This window comes from Toxotes jaculatrix, chromosome 14, assembly GCF_017976425.1.
Source record: "Toxotes jaculatrix isolate fToxJac2 chromosome 14, fToxJac2.pri, whole genome shotgun sequence".
Lineage (NCBI taxonomy): Eukaryota > Metazoa > Chordata > Actinopteri > Toxotidae > Toxotes > Toxotes jaculatrix.
The window spans coordinates 864,050-882,729 of NC_054407.1; the positions used below are offsets into that span (position 1 = coordinate 864,050).

An 18,680-nucleotide genomic window follows, 5' to 3' on the forward strand; every position below is an offset into this window, starting at 1 on the left:
CTGCGCTGTCTGCTCCAATCAGACAATGGATTCTTCAGTGTTGGCTCCAGTCTGTACACCTGCTAGTTTGCGTGAGAGGACACTTGTCTATCTGAAACCGGTATGGTCCTTTTCATACACAGTCAATTAAATGATTCAGCATTTAGTCCATGAAACCTTAGAAATTAGCAGAACATGGCCGTCACTCTCATTTTGTCCGACCAGCGGTGCAAAACCCAAAGATGATCAGTTTACTTTGCTAGAAAACAGAGGAAGGCATTCAGAGAAAGAAAATATCTTACAATTATATGTGTCCTGCATGTCAACACTATAAATTCACTCTGACAGGAAGCATGCAAACAAAGTCTGTTCGCAGTCTTCATTCGTTGCACCTGGTTTGTAGGTCTGATTATGGTCTGTCAAACCAAGAAGAAGCAGTCACTGTACAGAAATAAGAGCCAGCAGTGTGTGTATCAAGATTTTGTCTTTTATTTTTTATTTTTTTTCATTCATTTGTCAAAAACAGATTTTATTTTCTGGTCTCTTCTTTGTCTCTGTGACAAAAATGTGGTCCCACTTTCATCCACTGAAGATATATATATATATATAAAAAACAACACTATAACTCCTTGTCTGTGTGGCTGCTGATTCTACAGTAATCTGAAATCCAAAAACAGAAAGACAAACATATGAGTGATGAGGTTAATGACTTGTCTGCATGAATAACAAACCATGTTGCAATGTGGTGACACAATGAGAAAGACTGAATTTACTGTTTATGGAGTTGATCGGGATGATTTGTGGAAAGGGGCTGACTGTGACACTGTGTTAGGCCCAAACATGGGCTGTTTAAATGGGCAAAGGTGTCTCAGTATAATGATGATTGCTTCTCGTACTCAGATTTAATCTTTTATCTACTAAATTCTCAATGAAATTGTGCAGTGTTGCTCTGAAATGTCATTCATTTCTTCTATCTGATACTTCGTCACGTGATGAGAGGGGCTGTGGTAGAGAATGTGTGAGGAAGCTGTGGTACCTGAGACTCGGTTGCATAACTCCTCCTGCACATGCTCAGCGCCCTCGCTGAACAGAGAGATGATATCATCCTCCAGCTCCTCCACGACTGTTTCACACTGAGACAAAAACACAAGAGCACAAGAAAGAGTTAAGGGGTGGGGGGCAGAGCTGAGGGTGCTTAGCCATGCATATACAACACACACACACACACACACACACACAAGTCTTTCCGCACAATCATGGGAACGCTGTTTGCCAAAGTGTTCCGACATCTTGACAGCTCAGTGGTCACACTGCTAAGCCAAAATACTTCACATTCATTCACTGGGAGCTTGATATCAAGCTCGGCCTGTGATCCTGGCTCTGATTTAACTTTTATTTCATGGATTTCTGCAGGTAGCTGCTGAAAAAAAAAAAAAAAAAAAAAAACTGCAACCAGACGAGGAACATGTAAAAGCAAAAATGACCTGTGACGTGAATTTTAGCTCCAACAATTTTCCATAAACTGAGCAGCAGGATGTTCAACAAAGCAGAGGGAACTCCCGTTATAAATCTAGCTCAACAGCACTTATGAAGATTTAATTTTCAGGTCCACCTGCAAAAAAAACACTTTATAAATAATAAAGAAGAAATAACGAGATCTTTAGGGTGCGCGCTAAGAATCTTAAACATCCCTGTCACCTGAATTAAGATGATCAAAAGGTCAAAAGGTTTTGATTTGATATAATCAAAAAAAATTTGGAGATTTAAATAAATTGTGGAAATTTAAATATGATCGACGAGGTCTGTGTGGAAGTTCACACAAATTCAAGTCATGCTGAATGTGACACGGTACACGCCCTCTGCAGCTATACAGCAACCGGAAACGTCATTTCAATTTTTTTTGTCCCCATTCATAAAAAAAAAAAAAAAAAAAAAAAAAAAAAAAATCAATGCCAATGCTTTGGTCACATGACACAACAAGGCATAATGTGTGGCAAAGCTAGAAAGCTTGCACCAGCTAACCAAAAAGCCTGCACACACATGAACACACAAATGTCTGGAATTGAATATTTACTCTTGTTAACTGCAGGAAAAACTGTTGCCTGAACCGAAATGACTGAAAGTTTCTAATATGATGCACTGAGATTACAGAGCAGAAGACAGAGCATGGTGTGACTATAGCAAGCAATGATTATCTAAAACATGTCTGGACATAAAACAGATCAGATAAATAACAATTAGACAAAGCCGAAACTCCTAAGGACTTGAAAGCACAAAAAATAAAGTATTTGTTCAATTTTTTTAAAGTTGAAATTTCGTTGATATTTGTTTCTTCAGTTAAAATGTGTTTGTTTTCGTCTACCTTTATACACTGTTGCATCAATTATTTTATCCTGAATAATTCCAAAATGAATTCAATAATCTATATCTAACTGATATGAAATGAATTTTATAGTCAGCAAAAAATAAGCAGCCACCTTCAGACTTAAAGGGTTAACAACAAATATAAAGCGGGAGGATTTTAAAATACAACATATCTCAAATGTATTTAATCAAAATCTATAATATGTTGTATTTAAATACAACATATCTCAAAAATACTTCCTGTTTACACAGTTGATTGCTTTTGATTGAACCGTGCTACAAATGTTTCCTACTAACCAATTCATACAAAGTCAGTTTAAATGAAGCAGCTCAGTTAAGAAAGTAGCAACGAGCTACTTCGCTCACAAGCGGAGTGAAGGATGACACGTTGTAAATACATGTCCCAAAATTTATTATATTCTACAGTGTCATGATGCGTGTTTGCACTCACTGCAAATTTCAGGGCGCTGGGTGCCTCGGGTCCGTCAAACTGGAAGTTTTTGAAGTCGGGGAAGTCCCCGGCGGCCCCGCTGCTCCTGGGAGCAAACCTCATGTACTGTTTGTGCTGGGTGTCAGGGTCCACATGGAGGGCGTAGTCGCTCATGCTGCCGCATACCCCATCCAGGAGCTCGCTGAGGTGGGTCTCCGAGCGAGCGAGAGGCACCTGGCCACACAACCACAGAGAGAGAGCAGATAATGAGCTGCTTGGTGGCATGAGTGTACCGGCGCCCTGTGCTCCAGCCATCCGTCTTATTTTTGCATTCTTTCCTCTACTGATTCATAAATAACACAAGAACACCAAACTACTACTAGTACTAATAATAATAATACAAAAAAACAACAATAATAATAATGATAAAAAGAAGAAGAAGAATTCGAAGAAACCTAACCTAAAAAGATTAACAATACTTCACTGCCCTTGCAACCAAACAACACAAAAGGTCTGTGTGGGTCAGCATGGTGACCTCTTGCTTCCGCTGGGTTTTCCTCCATCCTCATGAACAAATCTCTGACTTTTAACCTGGGTGAATGCCCTCCCCACCTCTCCATCCAAACTCCTGTGTACCCCCCTCCAACCCCGGACCCCCTTGAGGACAAAATAGCGAGGAGATGGTGTCTAGACGGGTCAAGACAGGTGTAGCAGCCTCCTCCCACCATCCTCGGAAAGGATACTGGGAAACAGGGGTGATGCCCGGGTGTGAGAGGGCAAGGACGGGGCGGTGAAAAGGGTGAAAAGGGAAGGAGAGGGGGGAGTGCTCTTTCCACCTCTGACCAGGCAAGGGAGGGGTTGGTTTCCTGAGGAGAGCGCGGTCGGTGGAGCTGATGGGAGAAAGAGGAAGGCCTCAACAGAAGCCAAGTGCAGGGTAAACAACTCATCCTCTCAGCCCCCGCACTGCCTCTGCTGCTCCTTTTAGCCCATTCATCCCCTGTCCACTCTCCATTGATCAAAGGAGGAAATCTTCCTTGTCTTCTCTGGTCAAAAGGTGGCAGGGTGGGGATGAGGGGAGGAATTTTTTTTGTGTTGTTGTTTTTAAGGGGGGGGGGGGGGGGGGGGGGGGGCACTGAGAGGAAGACGGGAGCGTCGGAGGGCATCTTGCAGATGAACTGCAAGATATCACTGCATGATAACAATGCAGATATATTATTCCCTTACCTCGTGTGTCTCTCTGACTGTGTTGCCTTCTGGGCTGATTACACACACACACACACACACACACACGCACACACACTTTGAGATGTCACAAAGTGACAAAGGGCCTCTCCACCATCTGTTTTCCAGCAAATCCCTCCTTTGCGTCCTCGGTCTTTCTGCCTCCTTCACTGCTCAAAAGGCAGCTTCTGCATAGTTAAAAAAAAAAAAATAAAACCAACCAATCACTGATCCCTCTGTCTTTAAGGTTGACCCCATCTCTTTAGCTTTTGATTCATTCAGCAGAAGATCCCTTGAGCTTGACAACACTGTTGTGCCGAGGAGGAAGGAAGGAAGTTAGCCGGTCGACAGAATGGGATACAGCGCGGGGCCAAAGGTTGGAGGGCGAGCACCGTGGGGATGTAGGTCACGCCGGCAAATGACGATGAGGTTCACCTATCAATCAAAATCTGCTTGCGATGACTTTGACACCGGTGGTGACATGTCATCTACTGAATGAGTAAAATTAGTGTTTATGCCAAGTCTAGTATGCTGGCAGAGCTCATTATTTTTGATTATCTACTTGTGCACTTCGATATTTTTGATATTGTTCGGTTTAGAAACACAATTTCACAATTTCCTAAAGCCCAGGATGATATTTAAACAGCTTGTATTGTGTAACCAACAGTGTAAAACCACTGCACAGTCAACAGGACAGTTTTGCACAAAAAAGTTTCTTGTACAGTAGAGCAGACGCTGTGTTGCACTACTTCCTGTGACTCCTGATGTAAGTTCATTAGGGGGACAGATCCCAAATGCAGAAAAAATATACTTTCTCTGCTACGATGGCGAGTATGATTACAGTCTGCAGATTTATATTAAGCATTTGGAAAAGGGTTAAAGGGAAACATTTGAAAGACTGGACAAACACAATGGAAGAACTAGTCGTTTGGCTTGGCAGTTTTTTTCATTTGTAACCTTTTAGGACCATAATAATGGACAAAGTGCTTTAGATTTCAATCCCAGCCAAGCATGACTTTTCATTTCATTTAATTGTTGACTGGGTGAAAGCACATGACTGTTATCACCCAAATAATTAACACATTAATTATCCCAAGTAAAAAGTACTCAGATGGAAAATGAGCCCTTGCAGGTATTTCTAATATTATTTTATATAACATGCTTATTGTTATTGTGTATAAAGTAGCATTAACATGCTGCAGCTAGCCAAGCTGAAGCTAATTTTAACTGCTTTATATAGTGTTGGGCATTTTTTTTAACAATGCATCATTATATAATATAATAAGTCTTGAATCTCATCTCACCCCCATTTTTAAAAAAGAAAAGAACCCCCCACCCAACAATAAAACCACGTCGGTCCACCTCAGCCCGTGGGCTTGGGTCTGAGTCATTATCATGCCATGCTACAAAATGGTTTGGAATTAAACCCCTTCCTTGCCAGTCGGAGTCATGTGAAAGGGAGCTGTCAGTCACAGCGTTGTTTGAAGAATGGGGCGGGGGGTTGGTAGTGCTGGTGGGGGGGGGGGGGGGGCGACCAGTTGGGGCCAGAGAATAGGCTTCTTAGGGATGCTATCCTCCATTCAATTCCCATTGGACAGGGAGCCATTATTGCACTGCAGACGACAGGGGCCTTTCAATTTCATTGTCCTGGTGATACGGGCCAATGAAGAGCAATAAATTAATAATAATCATAATAATAATAATAATAATGTTGTCATCAAGGTGCACTGTGGAAGGAGAAGCTAAAATGTCATTTTGACTATTATGCTATTGAAAACATGGATTAGTAAGGAAAGAATGTCCCTGATAAACTGACTTCATCATGACATAAGAGAAATAATGAGGCAGGTTGTGATTAGCAGACTGGATATGATACGCAACCTCAAAGTAACATTAAATCACGCCTAGAGCTGGTTAATGTTCATGTGTAGTCGGGCCCCGTACCTGTCGTACGAGTCCTGAACAGAAAGACTGGCTCTCCTCGTGGGGGAAACACACTCGTTTGACTTCAGAATTATAGTTGTTGAGTTAGTTGCTGAGTTACTGAGACTTTTTTTTTAGATGTCAGATTTCATCATAGCAGCTTCTACATTTCAGTAGCTGTCGGGAAATTCTCTCTCTCTCTCCTCTTACTGCCTCAGCGTCTTTCTGCAGGTCTCTGTCCAGTACCATCCCACGTCCTAACACCTGACAGTGCAACATCAGCTACTGTCCGAGTCTCCGCTCTGATATCTCAGCGACTATCGCTCCCCTTTGCTTTAGAAAAACGTTTTGTAGTGTCTAACTTCACATTCCCTCTGTTTCTGGCGCTTTTACCCTTTTCTAATTGTTCTGGGTCTAACGCGATGACTGACTCGGCTGAATTTGTTCTGTTTGTGTTGCTGATTTCTGACACCGCAAATTTGAGGCTCTGCAGAGTTAAATTCTCCTTCTAACTCTCTGGCAACATTTTTTTTTTGTGAACAAAACTTGAGACTTATATCCACTTTCTCATCTCATGTTCAGAAAGAAAGTCAAGAAGTGTTATCTCTCAGAATGTTGAACTATTCCTTTAAGAACCCAGCGGAGAGAAAAGAAAACCTCTCTGGATTAAATAAAAAAAAAGAGAGAGAGAGAGAAGAAAAGAGAAGAAAAACTGCATGTCACCTTACTCAGTCACATTTCTGGGCCATGATATTGTGTGTCACTGTGTCAGCATGCCATTGTGCATCCTCTCATTCTCAATGCATGACTTCCCACCGGTCACTATGAGATCAGCTCACCGCTCCAACTAAGTTCAATGTCTTTGGAGGCCTTAAATGTGTCATTGTTGCGGCAGGCAGGTTTAACTTTTGTGCCAGAGAGCAGCCCCATGCATCCAGGAAGTCCTACTGTGAGAAGGCCAAAGAGCAGAGACTTAAAGCCTGCAAATCCTCCTCACTGATGGCATCTAAGCTGTGACATCCCTCCCTCTCTGATTCACACTAGCTCAAAGGCTGCTGAAAAGGAGGGAGTCGGGGAGGGCATGGGGATCAAGGTTTGGCTTCTTCTCTGCTCAGTAACATTTGATTGACCAAACAATGCAACAGGTGGAGGTTAGTGTCAGCTAAGAGCTGAGGAGGAGCTCATCTGTGGAGGAGTCACACTATACTGGCCTGGTGACTAAGCATGATTTAAAAAAAAAAAAAAAACCCAAATCATTTTCACCGGGAAAACAACTCATCTGGGTTGTAGTGATGCATTCAAAGAAGATTTTACAACAAAAATGTGTTACAAACTGAGGTGAGAAGTAAACAATATGCTGAGTTGCATTATGGGAAGTATGGGAGCCAGCATCTTTGAAGCTTGAGGCAAGTCCCCTGACTTTTATAGACGTGCCACATTAAATCATTTGGAGTACTTCTCATGGAACGTTAACTCTGATGAAATGAGATTTATGTTGGAATTCTTATTTCTGGGGATGAACTCCAGAAAGCAGAGTATTCAGAATTCATATCTAAATAATGACATTAACTGCACCATGAAAGACACTTGGATTTTCTGGTCTGGATGATATCAATGCACCATCCATCCAACCAGCAAAACGGCTGGTGTTTAAATGTGTCTGATTCTGGAGTGCTGCACTTAAACCCACTCTTTACAAGGTAATATAACCTGGGGATTTGTACTTAATCCCATAATGTAAAAGGAGGACTCAACTCATTGATTCATTAGGATTAGTCTAGCATAATGCTATATTTCTCAGTCAACACCAAATGTAAGCAAAGCTGCTTCTTAATAAATGGAGATGTAATATATATAAATAAAATTAAAAGAATATTTTACCGCTTTGGCTCAGCTCATTTGTCTTGCCTGCACACATCCATCAGTGCAGCTATCAGTGACAGTCTACACAGAGATCAGGAAATCAATGGCAGAGCTGGACACCTCATGATAGCCTGGTCCCTGGCCATAGAGGATGTCCAGGTTCCAGTGGGACGTGACCTCATTAGGTCAGGAACAATAACCTGGATCCATAGTCTGTGTTCACACACAAACCCCAGCGACATCACAGACCAATCAACTCCGAGGAGAAAAGGACTGCAGTGATCTCTCTAATCACTGCTTCCCAACAAATGTAGTAAAAATGAATGAATAACAGGGAAGGAGGCCTCTCTCTTTCTCTCTTAGCATACAGGCTGCTTCAAGCACCACATATAACTGTGAGCAGCAGGAGACAGGTGGAGTGAGCGGTGAGGTCAGAGCGTCTTTAGTGACACATCGGTGTTCTGTACCTTCTTGTCTTTCAGGGTCCCATCAGGGTTGAGTCTAAAGCTGCCCACGTTGATGGTTTTCTTTGGGTCCACCTGACTGATCGAGTAGTTCAGTTCGTCCACAATTGCTCGGCACGCTGAGAAACACAGATGAATGTCAGAAGATCCATTGAATGAATTTTTGATAAGGATGTGCGGTTATTAAAGGATTGCGGTGAGCAGGACACTTTACAGCGTCCTGTAAAACAAAGCAACTGGTCGCTGCTCTCTGCTGGACACACCATGTGACAGAGTCAGTGTTTTTTTTGGTATTAATACACTTATCCGCTGTATCGATTCAATATTATTAGCTCTCAAGGAGCTACTTCTTGGTTTAACTTTGTCCTACTGTGAACAGGACAGACATCTGGACACAGCTGCTTCTGCAGTCTGACCACTAGCTAGTGGAGATTTGACTTTCCAGTGGGCGCCTTTGCTTTATCTATGTTAAGGTACACGGTTGCACATGATACTTTTGTTACCCTTCAAAATATGGGATTGCAGTTCAAGTGCTGCGTTCCTTAGAGCAACAGCAGTATGTAGCAGTATTTCATGGAACAGAATCGTTCCGCCTGAGCCGACTTACCAGAACAGTAGAGCACCTTGTCTCTCTTTCCCTGGCCGCTGCTGATGAAGACCGATAGCACCATCACAGCTGTCTGAATAATCCATGAGCCCATGCTGATAACCTAACAGGACAGACAGACAGATGGACAGACAGACAGATAGAAATTAAGTCTGATAAATCACATTAGGATGTCTTAAGTGGGGCTGGGTATCGTTCCTAAAAATTTGGATACTGATACCTTTCCTTTGATACCGATTCCTGAACGACACTTTTTTCAATACCGAATTTAAAAAAAAATCTATTTTAGAAAATCTACATTACACATAACTTTGAAAAACTTTGGTTTTATTTTTCAGTTTCTGCACTTTTTCATTCATAGATACATGGAAAACGTGCAAAGTAAGAAGTGAAAAAAGTAGAATGTAACAAATGTAACCAACACAATGAACTAGTGCAAATAGTTTCAGTGCAAAATTAAGAGTTTCAAGTCAGTATATTAGGCTTACTGCAGTTTACCATTATATCACTCTGCAGTTGTTCTTCAGAAAAATCAGCATGTCTGCTTTTTCAAGTGTCAGACAAGCTCGCTCCAGGCTAACAGTGTCCCCAGCAGTAGAAAAGGTACGTTCTGAGGGTGTGGATGTTGTTTGCATACAGAGATAACTTGTTGCCAAGTCAGAAAGCTTTGGCAGAGTGTCCTTCATGCCAATACATATTTTGCACTGTGCACTGTTAGCATCGATGCTGCTAAAATGGAGCCACACTGTAGATCTTTTCCACCACTTACTGGCTCACTGACGTTGACGAGATTAACCCATTAGGTAGCGAAATTTGGTATCGAACTAAATGACATTTTTCGATACCCGATAGTATCGAGGTAATTCGGTCGGTACCTTAGGAAGTATTGAATTCGATACCCAGCTCTAGTCTTAAGTGCTAAGAGATGACAAAACAAAGATGCAAACTGTGAGCACTTGTTTAAGACGCTGCAGGTTCCCATTCATTTTTCCAAAGACATTAATGGTGACTCACAATTGGATCAAAATATGTGCTTCTTTGATAAAAGTTAAAAGCTACAAGAAGCCTGTGGACAGAAGTAAACCACTCACAAGATGCAACCCTTAACAAAAATCCAACCGCCAAGCGCGAGGAAGCATGTATGTATATAATAGCGTTGAGAAAACTAATTCAGGGCACAAATTCAGCAAGAAACCAGTTTGAGTTTTCTACCACTCTGAGCTTCTTTGCCATAATGGCAGCACAGACTCACAGGTATTGTAGTTTTTAGAGCCATTTGCCAAAATGACAAATTGTAAACAAATTTGGTGAACTGCCTCTGAGGGCAGGTAGGGCTTCAGCCAAAGCACATTCGAAATGGAACATCTTCATAAAGTCATAGTGTTACATGATGTCAGTAGGTGGCGGCGTGCACCTTTAACACTGTTTTGTAGTCTGCCAGTAAAACCAAAGACAAAGAAGAAGGTATCTCACCCCCAGTCACGTGTGTGTGTGTGCGCGTGTGTATGTCTATCTGTGTGTGGACAGATTTCATCACTGCGATTTTGTCACAACTGTGACAGATGCAGTCACAAAACTTTACTGACCCCAGGTACTTATGTAATAACCCTCACAGCCCCAGACACACAATTAGACTTAGAAGCCTTTTTAGTTCACCCAAACTAAAATAAGTCAGGGAGATGTTACTCGCTTACACAGTCCTGAGAAATAGGTCCAGTCAGTCAAACACGGTTTTAAGATGGCCTCTTGTATCTGAGGTAACGAGAGTGCAGTGTTTTAAAGAATGGAATCATTTCTCTGTTTACATTAGGATCATCTCCGCACATTTAAATCACTCAGTACGCTAAAAGTACTCTTTTCCCGCCAAGTTTCGCTGTCTGTCATGTGGGTTTCCTGAGTCCTGATCTGAGACTAGTTTACTCACTTGCATACTGCACACTGAAAAGTAAACCGTGAAGTAAGAACACGATATTAAGACTGTAACTTCAAAAGCAGCGTCTCTTCCACATTCAAAGCGCACGAGTGAGGAATAGAAATGGAGGATTATGTATATATGAGCCATGACAATGATACTGCATAAGAGCAGATGTGAACATACTAAGTTAGAAGAAGCTGGTGAGGATGATGATTTAGAAAAACAGCTTGCGCACAACTTAGCATCTCTTCTGTGGAAGATACAAAATATTCTGCTCACTTAACTTTAAAACACTAAATGGGATGATTGGGGAAATTTAACTGATATTACAAAAGAAGTCTGAAGTTCAATCAACTTTATATTTAATGTATGGAACTTAAAATAACATAATTACATACAATTTTTAAGGTAACGGGTTACCTAATATGTTTTAAGTAAATTAAACTTACAGCGTATTCACTACTTGTTCCTGTGCAGTCAGTCAAATACATTTTTAAGATGGCCTCAAGCATCTGTGGTAACTACAATACAGCCAGGTGGGGACCAAAACTTTTCCTTAAAGGTGGGATTTTAGATAATTGTGAAATTACATGTTGACACTGTTTAGACAACATTTCCACACCAGTGAACATTCACTATTTCATAACGCCACAACTACGGGGACAGGTGTCACGGTCACAGGTGTCACGAGCATCTTGAGAAACTCGCAGGACGCCGTTAGTGAACAGGTCTGATAAGCTGGACTGTCCCGCACCTGGACCCTGGTCGCGCTCAGCCTGTGCTTAGGACACTTTCCGGATCGACTGGAATCAACTAGTGTGAAATAAGCAGTATATTGTTTCCTGAAAATTTCAATTGTAATATATCAAATTAAAATAAAATAATTAATAAATAATTATTCATTATTATCTATTATTTAAATACACCCGCCCCCGCCCGGGTGTACCTTGATCAAGTGAGAGTGACTGTCAACCCAAATGTAAAAACGATGAAAATGTATTTGAATTCGTGCTGTTTGCTGGATTGGGTATACGCCGAACAGTAGGCAGGCTCAAGTCACATCGTTAAATGTATTTCATTACCTTCCTGCGGATACACTCGTCACAGAGGACGCAAGACCAACTTAAATTGCAACGCTTTGCGAAGGGGGTTTGGTGGTCGGCACTGTGCATACGAGGGCTAAAAAGGACGGCTGAACGGCTGGCAGGCAGCCTGTCTTACCTGGCGAGGACAGCAAGCTGCACGCGGCTAACGTTAGCGGCAGACAGCGGTGTTGAACCAGCAGTGAACTGTCACTGTCACTACAAGTTTTCTCTTTCCGCTCCTTACTTTCAAAGTAAAATCTTTATTGACTGACAATTAATACTTTAGCTGTCCGCGGGGACTGAGATGACCGTGAACGTGTAGCAAATAATCCACAAAAAGTGAAGGTCGTTTTTTTTTATTAATGTTCCTCCTCCACTACAATATCTGAGTCTACATTCGACACGGTTTGGGTTTTAATTTTGAAAGCGCAGTCAGCTGCTTCCTTCTGACTTAACGCGGCTCACCTGACGGTGAACCGGGGGGGCTGTCTGTCGGTATCTGTACGTGCCCGGCTCTGCTGTAGCCACGTTCGGGCAAGCTCGGCCCGGTCAGCCAATCATGTTCCAGACTCAAAAAGCACTGGCCAATCACACAGCCGCGGTGTCTCTGGCGGTTCGTCCCAGGACTCTTTTTGTGTGTCTTTGGCTGGGGCGTTCAATGGCCCGCGGGGAAAAAACAAAAAACTGTAGCAGTCTAAACTCCTCACAAACAGAAGAAATAGATTAAAGGCCTGCACATGAACGCAACACGATTTTTTTTACCAAGTTCAAAACACAGGCTTCCTGATCTGCAGTCAGATACTTCATGCACATGTAGGCAATTTTAAAACCAGACTCTAACATTCACTCTCACTCTAAGCCTAAAACGTCTGTTTGATATCCATTGATGTGATCATAATGACGTGGTACAGCAGACCTACAGTGTAACTGTAATTAGGATAAATTGTGACAATTTATCTTGAATGTATTTTATGGTCAAATAAAGCTTTTGTAGTTGTAAACTGTGATGGATCTTACTGAAGAATTATTCCCCTCCTCCAAACATAACAGCTCTTCTCCACCTGTGTGTTGTGTGTTGTGTGTTGCGTGTGTGTCAGTGAGGCACTGAGCCAGGTGGTGTCTTCACAGGGGGATCTGACCTGGTTTCCAGGGCTACTAATTGAATGTCGTCTATAACATCAAGGTCTTGGGTGCTCCGGTACATGACAATGTCCTCCCTTCAGCAGTCTGGTGTGACCAAAAGCAAAAAAAAAGCGGTCGGCTTAGCTACAGTCAGATGATGGTTGTTTTTCTCTCTATCTCTCCCATCTACAAAGAAACAAACATGATGAGTGTAAAGTCCCTTGCCGGGCATCGAGGAAGGAAGCTGTCTGGAAAGAGAGCAAGCAGGGCCGAACTGCAGCCCTCACTCCTGGGGACCTCAGGTTTCCCAGCAAAAGGGTGCTCTACCTTCATCACGATGTCAGACAACAAAAAGCTTGCTTGTTTCCTGTGTTGTGCTGGCTGAGTAAAAAAAAAAAAACTCATGTTGGTGAGAAAGCTGTTCATTGAACCCTGGTGCAGACCAAACAAGTGGACCAAGACCATTTAAAAAAAGGGCTCTTGGTGTGGACTTGGTGTGGTTCGTGGTCTGAAAGCACAGGATTTTGTAATATTAGATATGTGGTTTTAGCATGACTTCCTTCTGTTCAGGAAGAGAGCTTTTGAATCTGTCTAGATAATCTGTATTTTATCTTGGTAAAAAAAAAAATCATTTGGTAACCAAGGTAACGTGTTTGCATGTCAGCACAAGTGCAGGGGATTTTACTTTGATCAATCAGATAGACAAAAGCAGTAGACTGTGCTCGTGAGTGTATCATACTCTGTGTACTTTGCCTGTTCAGTAGGTTCATGGTCCCTCAGTAACACCCCCCCCCCCCCCCCCCCCCCACCCTCCGAGACGTCTTTTTCCTCCTGTATCAACCTGTTTATCATTATTCATAACATGCGATCAGTTTGTAGCCTACTACGTGATATTGATTGGGCTTTCTTCTTCTGGCATGGCAGCCATATGCTTCCGAAGGAATGACTGTGATTGTGGAAAGAAAAGAAAAATAACAGGAGAAACATGTTCACTTAGTACTGTAAAAAATCAATGATGAGTGATTTTCAGAGATTTGAGAATAGTGTCCAGTGATGTAAGGCTTTCTAGTTGTGGCTGTGCCTTGTGTTTTAATTGAAAATATTAGAAAGCAATGAATGTTAAAAAAAAAAAAAAAAATAGAGATAATTGCAAGGCCTTGCTAATTTCCCCTGCACAGTGTAGGATGTGGACATTACTTGAAGCTAATATATGCATGTAGTTTGTTGTTTTGTTTTTTTTTTTTGTTTTTTTTTAGTTGACCGATCTCTGCAAGGGGACTGTGAGTGCTGTGCTGAGAGTTTCAGTGAGCAGGTGTTCCCAGCTGGAGTCAAGGACCCACTCAGACAGCTGGATGTGCTGCATCCTCCACCTGGATTCATTCCTTTGGATTAGCCGATAAGCTTAAAGAAAAAAAAGGGGGGGATATATTTTCACACCAGCCATAGTTTTGTTTGCTTCCTGTTTCTTGATGACACATGACATGACTTTTTCATATCAAAATTACAATACTATTACTTCTCGTCTTCAGTGAAAAGATATTTTTTTTAAAAACAGCGTAATTAACTTCTTCTTTTTTATATTAAATGGACCTACGCTGCTGGACAGCCAACGTCCAGGCCAACGTGTCAGAAAGAAACAGAGCCAACCATTTCAGGGAGAATATGTTGAGCATTTCGCTGATGATATAATTGTCTATTATCTGAACTGAGCAATCTACCAGAGAGCGGCAAATACTGTCATTTAAAACCCCCTTGATCAGCAGGAGTGTCAGATGAAAAGCTGCATTCTGACCTTTAGCTAGATGTCCAGACAGAACTGAGAGGTTACGTGAACATTCCCACATCATCACGAGCTGACAGCACTCTGAACATATGAGCAATTTATGTTGCATACTGTGTAACTTGTTTGTGTGTGTGTGTGTGTGTGTGTTGTAAAGGTTGCTGTTGCTCTGAAAGAGAACAAGGTCAAGGTTAATGTGTGAGTGTGATGTGATCTGTCTACTGACAAATGGGCAAACAAGGATTATGTGACTGTTTTGAGCAAAGACAGGGAACATTGATTATCACATACACTTACCCAGCTCTTTATTAGCAACAGCTGTGCTTCTTCTTCATGCAATAATCCAATCAGCCAATCCTGTGGCAGCAGTGCACTGTCTCTCTGTCTGTGTGTCTGTCCGTGTGTCTGTCTCTCCGCCTGTCTCTCTGTCTGTATGTTTTTGATTTAGTTTTTCAGTCTTTAATTCCTTCATGGATGTTTTTTTTTCTTGAGTTTTATTTCCTGGCCTCACAGACTTTATGCCAGTGACTTAGTTATTAAAAGACATTGTAACTCATCAGTTCACCCAGTGTGTCGGCATTTGGGTCCTTTCCCTCGTGTTCCTGGCCACAGCCCACCATATCTCTATATATTTGTAATACTAGTGTATTGACCTGTGGACCTGTAACATTGTATTATGATTTTATTATATAGGCACTTAATTATTATTCCTGGTCATTTTCCATCTTTTCATATAAAAAGTGAGTTCTGAGTTACTGCATGAATTGCTTATGCAACTGTTACATTTGGTGATGCAGCCTGTTCAGATGTAACATAATGACAAAATGAATGCTCACACAACTCATTACATGACATGTAGAGGAGACAGACAGAAAACGATGATGCTGCTCTAAGCTGTTTATGAATCTATGATTATTGTTAGCATCGTGTGGACAATCAGCAGTGTTACACTTTGACCTTGGCAGCAGAGTGTGTTCTGTATGTCTGTGATCTGCTGTCACAGCTATCAGTGACAGCTAATTCAAAGCCTCTCAGTCCAAACTAGAGGCCTGCTCTGATAAGCTCTACCTTACTGAAAGGATTATTGACCTCCTCAGCGGAGTATAATCAGGTGTCAGGGTGACAAGATAATTGTTTCCCCTCCTTTTGTTTGTTTTGTGGCTGTGGAAAGGAGACTGCATTGATCCAGTGGCAGATGTTAGAAAATTGTGTATTCCTGATATTTTTTTTTATTTTGGTAGGGATATTATAATGAAGCATACATTTCAGATCAGTCCAATGGAAACTGACTGACTGCCACTGCTGACATGATGATTCTTTATTGTTTAATCCCCACCACAGGGAAGTCAAGAAGATGGCCACTCATGAGTTGGCAACCTGTTCTCAATTAAAGGTCATCAAATACTGACAATCAGTCCGGTGACTATCCTTCCTTATCTGGGTGTGATTTTTAAATGTAAAACCCATTTTTAAACTCGATGCTTTTTCTACTGCAAATCACCAAAATCACTATTACTGGGTCAGACACTTGACGGTCAGAGGTTTAGAAGTAAACTTCTGTCTTATCTGTTTGATATGGTTTCATCTGATTTCATCTTCTGCTCGCACCAGCACTTTGTCCCCATCAGGTCACAGCTGAATGAAGATACTGAAACATTTGATCTAAGTCCAGCACTTTATCATCCATGAATAAATTCAAATCTGACAAATAATTAATGATTGGACTACGCTGAATGAAATGTAACAGGGGTTCTTTCACTGTTGCTGCTGTTTTTTTTTTTTTGTTGTTGTTGTTTTTTTTTTTTAGAGAAAAATTAATCCCACACATGAATCTTTTAGTGCCACAATTAAAATGGCAGCTTTGCTCTTTTTTGGTTTTTGTTTTTTTATCCTTGGTGAATTATAGAATGTATTGTATGCATAGTAACTCAGAGTGAACATGCACAGAGTCAACTGAACTAAATCTGATCAGCTGACCAGGATCTAAAAACATCGTTTTCAAATCGAATAATTTCTGCAGGTTTGTCAGCTGCACATTCAAGCAGCCAATCCCCTGTTCTACCAAAGGGGTTCTATTGGATTCAGAGCTGACCTACCCATACAAGGGTTTACTTGCTTTTTCCACTAGCACCGTGGATGTTTGGTGGGTGTGTTCAATAAAGATACAAAAGATTATGACTGTTTGTCTGTGACTGAGATGAAGATCAGATCACATTTCATGACCAGTTAAAGCAGAAAACCAGTTCATTCCAAAGGATTTGTTGACTTTTTCTTGCCACTGGACATGATTAGATTAAATTAGACTAGATTAGATGACTTTATCAATCTTATAATTTAATACAATTTAGACATGTATATCTACTTATATCCCATGCTACCTATAAAACACCTCAAGAGGTAGAGCAGGTCGTCCACTAATCAGAAGGTCTGTGCTCCTCCGGTCTGCATGTCGAAGTATCTTGGGCAAGATACTGAACCCCAAATTGCCCCTGATGTGTACATCAGCGTGTGAATGTGTGTGTGTTAGTGAAAAAGCACCAAAAAGCCTTAGAATGGAAAGATCAGTATGAATGTGTGTGTGAGAATGGGTGAATGTGAATTGTAGTTTAAAAGCTTTGAGTGGTCAAAAAGACTAGAAAAGCGCTATATAAATGCAATCCATACACAGAAGCATCAAAGACCTCACACAGTCATGATAAAAAAAAAACAAACTCAGGAGGAGAACTGGGTGGTTGATGAGGAGTCTCCAGATATCTCACTGAACACCTATGGGAGTTTTTGGAGCAATGTGTTAAACAGTGCTCTTCACCACCCTCACCTTCAGAACACTAGTGCCTTAGATGCCACCTCCCTACAACTCATACAACACTACACATTTTGCCACCAAATATAACCCTGGCAGCAAATAGGTTTCGCCAGAATAAACTGGACAAGATCTTTCATAAGTTCCATTTTAAGAAGCAGGGTCAATATAGGTAAGCCTTGTGTCTCATTGTAAGGGAAGATCATCGATTCAATATCAGCACCTTTCTTACTTATCTGCACAATGGCAGCTACAATAGACAATGCTCTCTTCCATGAAAAGCACAGGCTACATGCCCATCCACCACACGCAGACACATTCATCCCCATCTGGGCCAGTGTTTTCTGATGCACCCCCCCCCCACCCGCCTTTCTCCACACTGCTTCAGTGAGACTGATGTTTTCCCTCCCTGGAGAGTGTTTTCAGATCACATCCAGAGGTGGAAAGTAGCAGCTCGGCATGGCTGGAAGGCCGGCATAGAGAGAAAGAGAGGTGTGATGTCACTGCATTCAGGTACAGAGCCAATGAGGCTGGCTGCCTGTGACATTATCTGTTTGATGGCACTGAACAAAAAAGACGGAGTGATGGACGGGAGGGAGTGGAGAGGAGAGGCGGAGTCAGGAGGAGGCAGGGAATTGGGATGGTTTTGAGGGAGGGTGAGGGGTAAAGGGAGGCACTTGAACTGGTGGGGCATGGGGGGGGGGGGTCGGGGAAGGGCAGATTGGTTGCCATTTAAAAATGACAGCTGGCTAATGTCTCAGTGTCCTAATATCACAGTTTTGTTACATTTGTTTACATTTCTTTGATAAATACAGGCATGCAATATATAATACAATGTTCTGAGACATGTGAATAAACAATAACACAAGAATGCAGAGCTGTAGAGATTTTTACAACAACAAAAAAAAAAAAACTCTTTTCATTGTAATGGTGGATGTCGCCTTGCCAACTTCATTTCCATTTCATGTCTATTTTAAAGCCAGTGTGACAGGGAGCTTCTCTGGTGGGCAGGGCTCCAAAGGCACCAATTGGAGGTGTCATGTGGAATCATTTCATTACCCTGGGTGAGGGAATTAACCTTGACGTTCAGTAGCAGGGTTGTAATTTAGGATTCACAGTGTTAA

General features: G+C 41.7%; 2 protein-coding genes across 2 annotated transcripts in view; both read right to left on the reverse strand.

Annotated features, from left to right (window-relative positions):
* Positions 1–18,680, reverse strand: part of LOC121193016 — a 293,109-nt gene that overhangs the window by 103,732 nt on the left and 170,697 nt on the right. The gene's annotated exons all lie outside the window — the stretch shown is intronic.
* cnpy1 (canopy FGF signaling regulator 1) lies at positions 459–12,086 on the reverse strand. Its single transcript, XM_041055571.1, has 6 exons — positions 11,988–12,086; positions 8,852–8,954; positions 8,248–8,363; positions 2,795–3,007; positions 1,016–1,112; positions 459–639 (listed from the first exon to the last, which is right to left on the reverse strand). The coding sequence occupies exons 2-6, from the start codon at positions 8,943–8,945 to the stop codon at positions 599–601; spliced, it is 561 nt and encodes a 186-aa protein (XP_040911505.1). The 5' UTR covers positions 8,946–8,954; positions 11,988–12,086; the 3' UTR covers positions 459–598.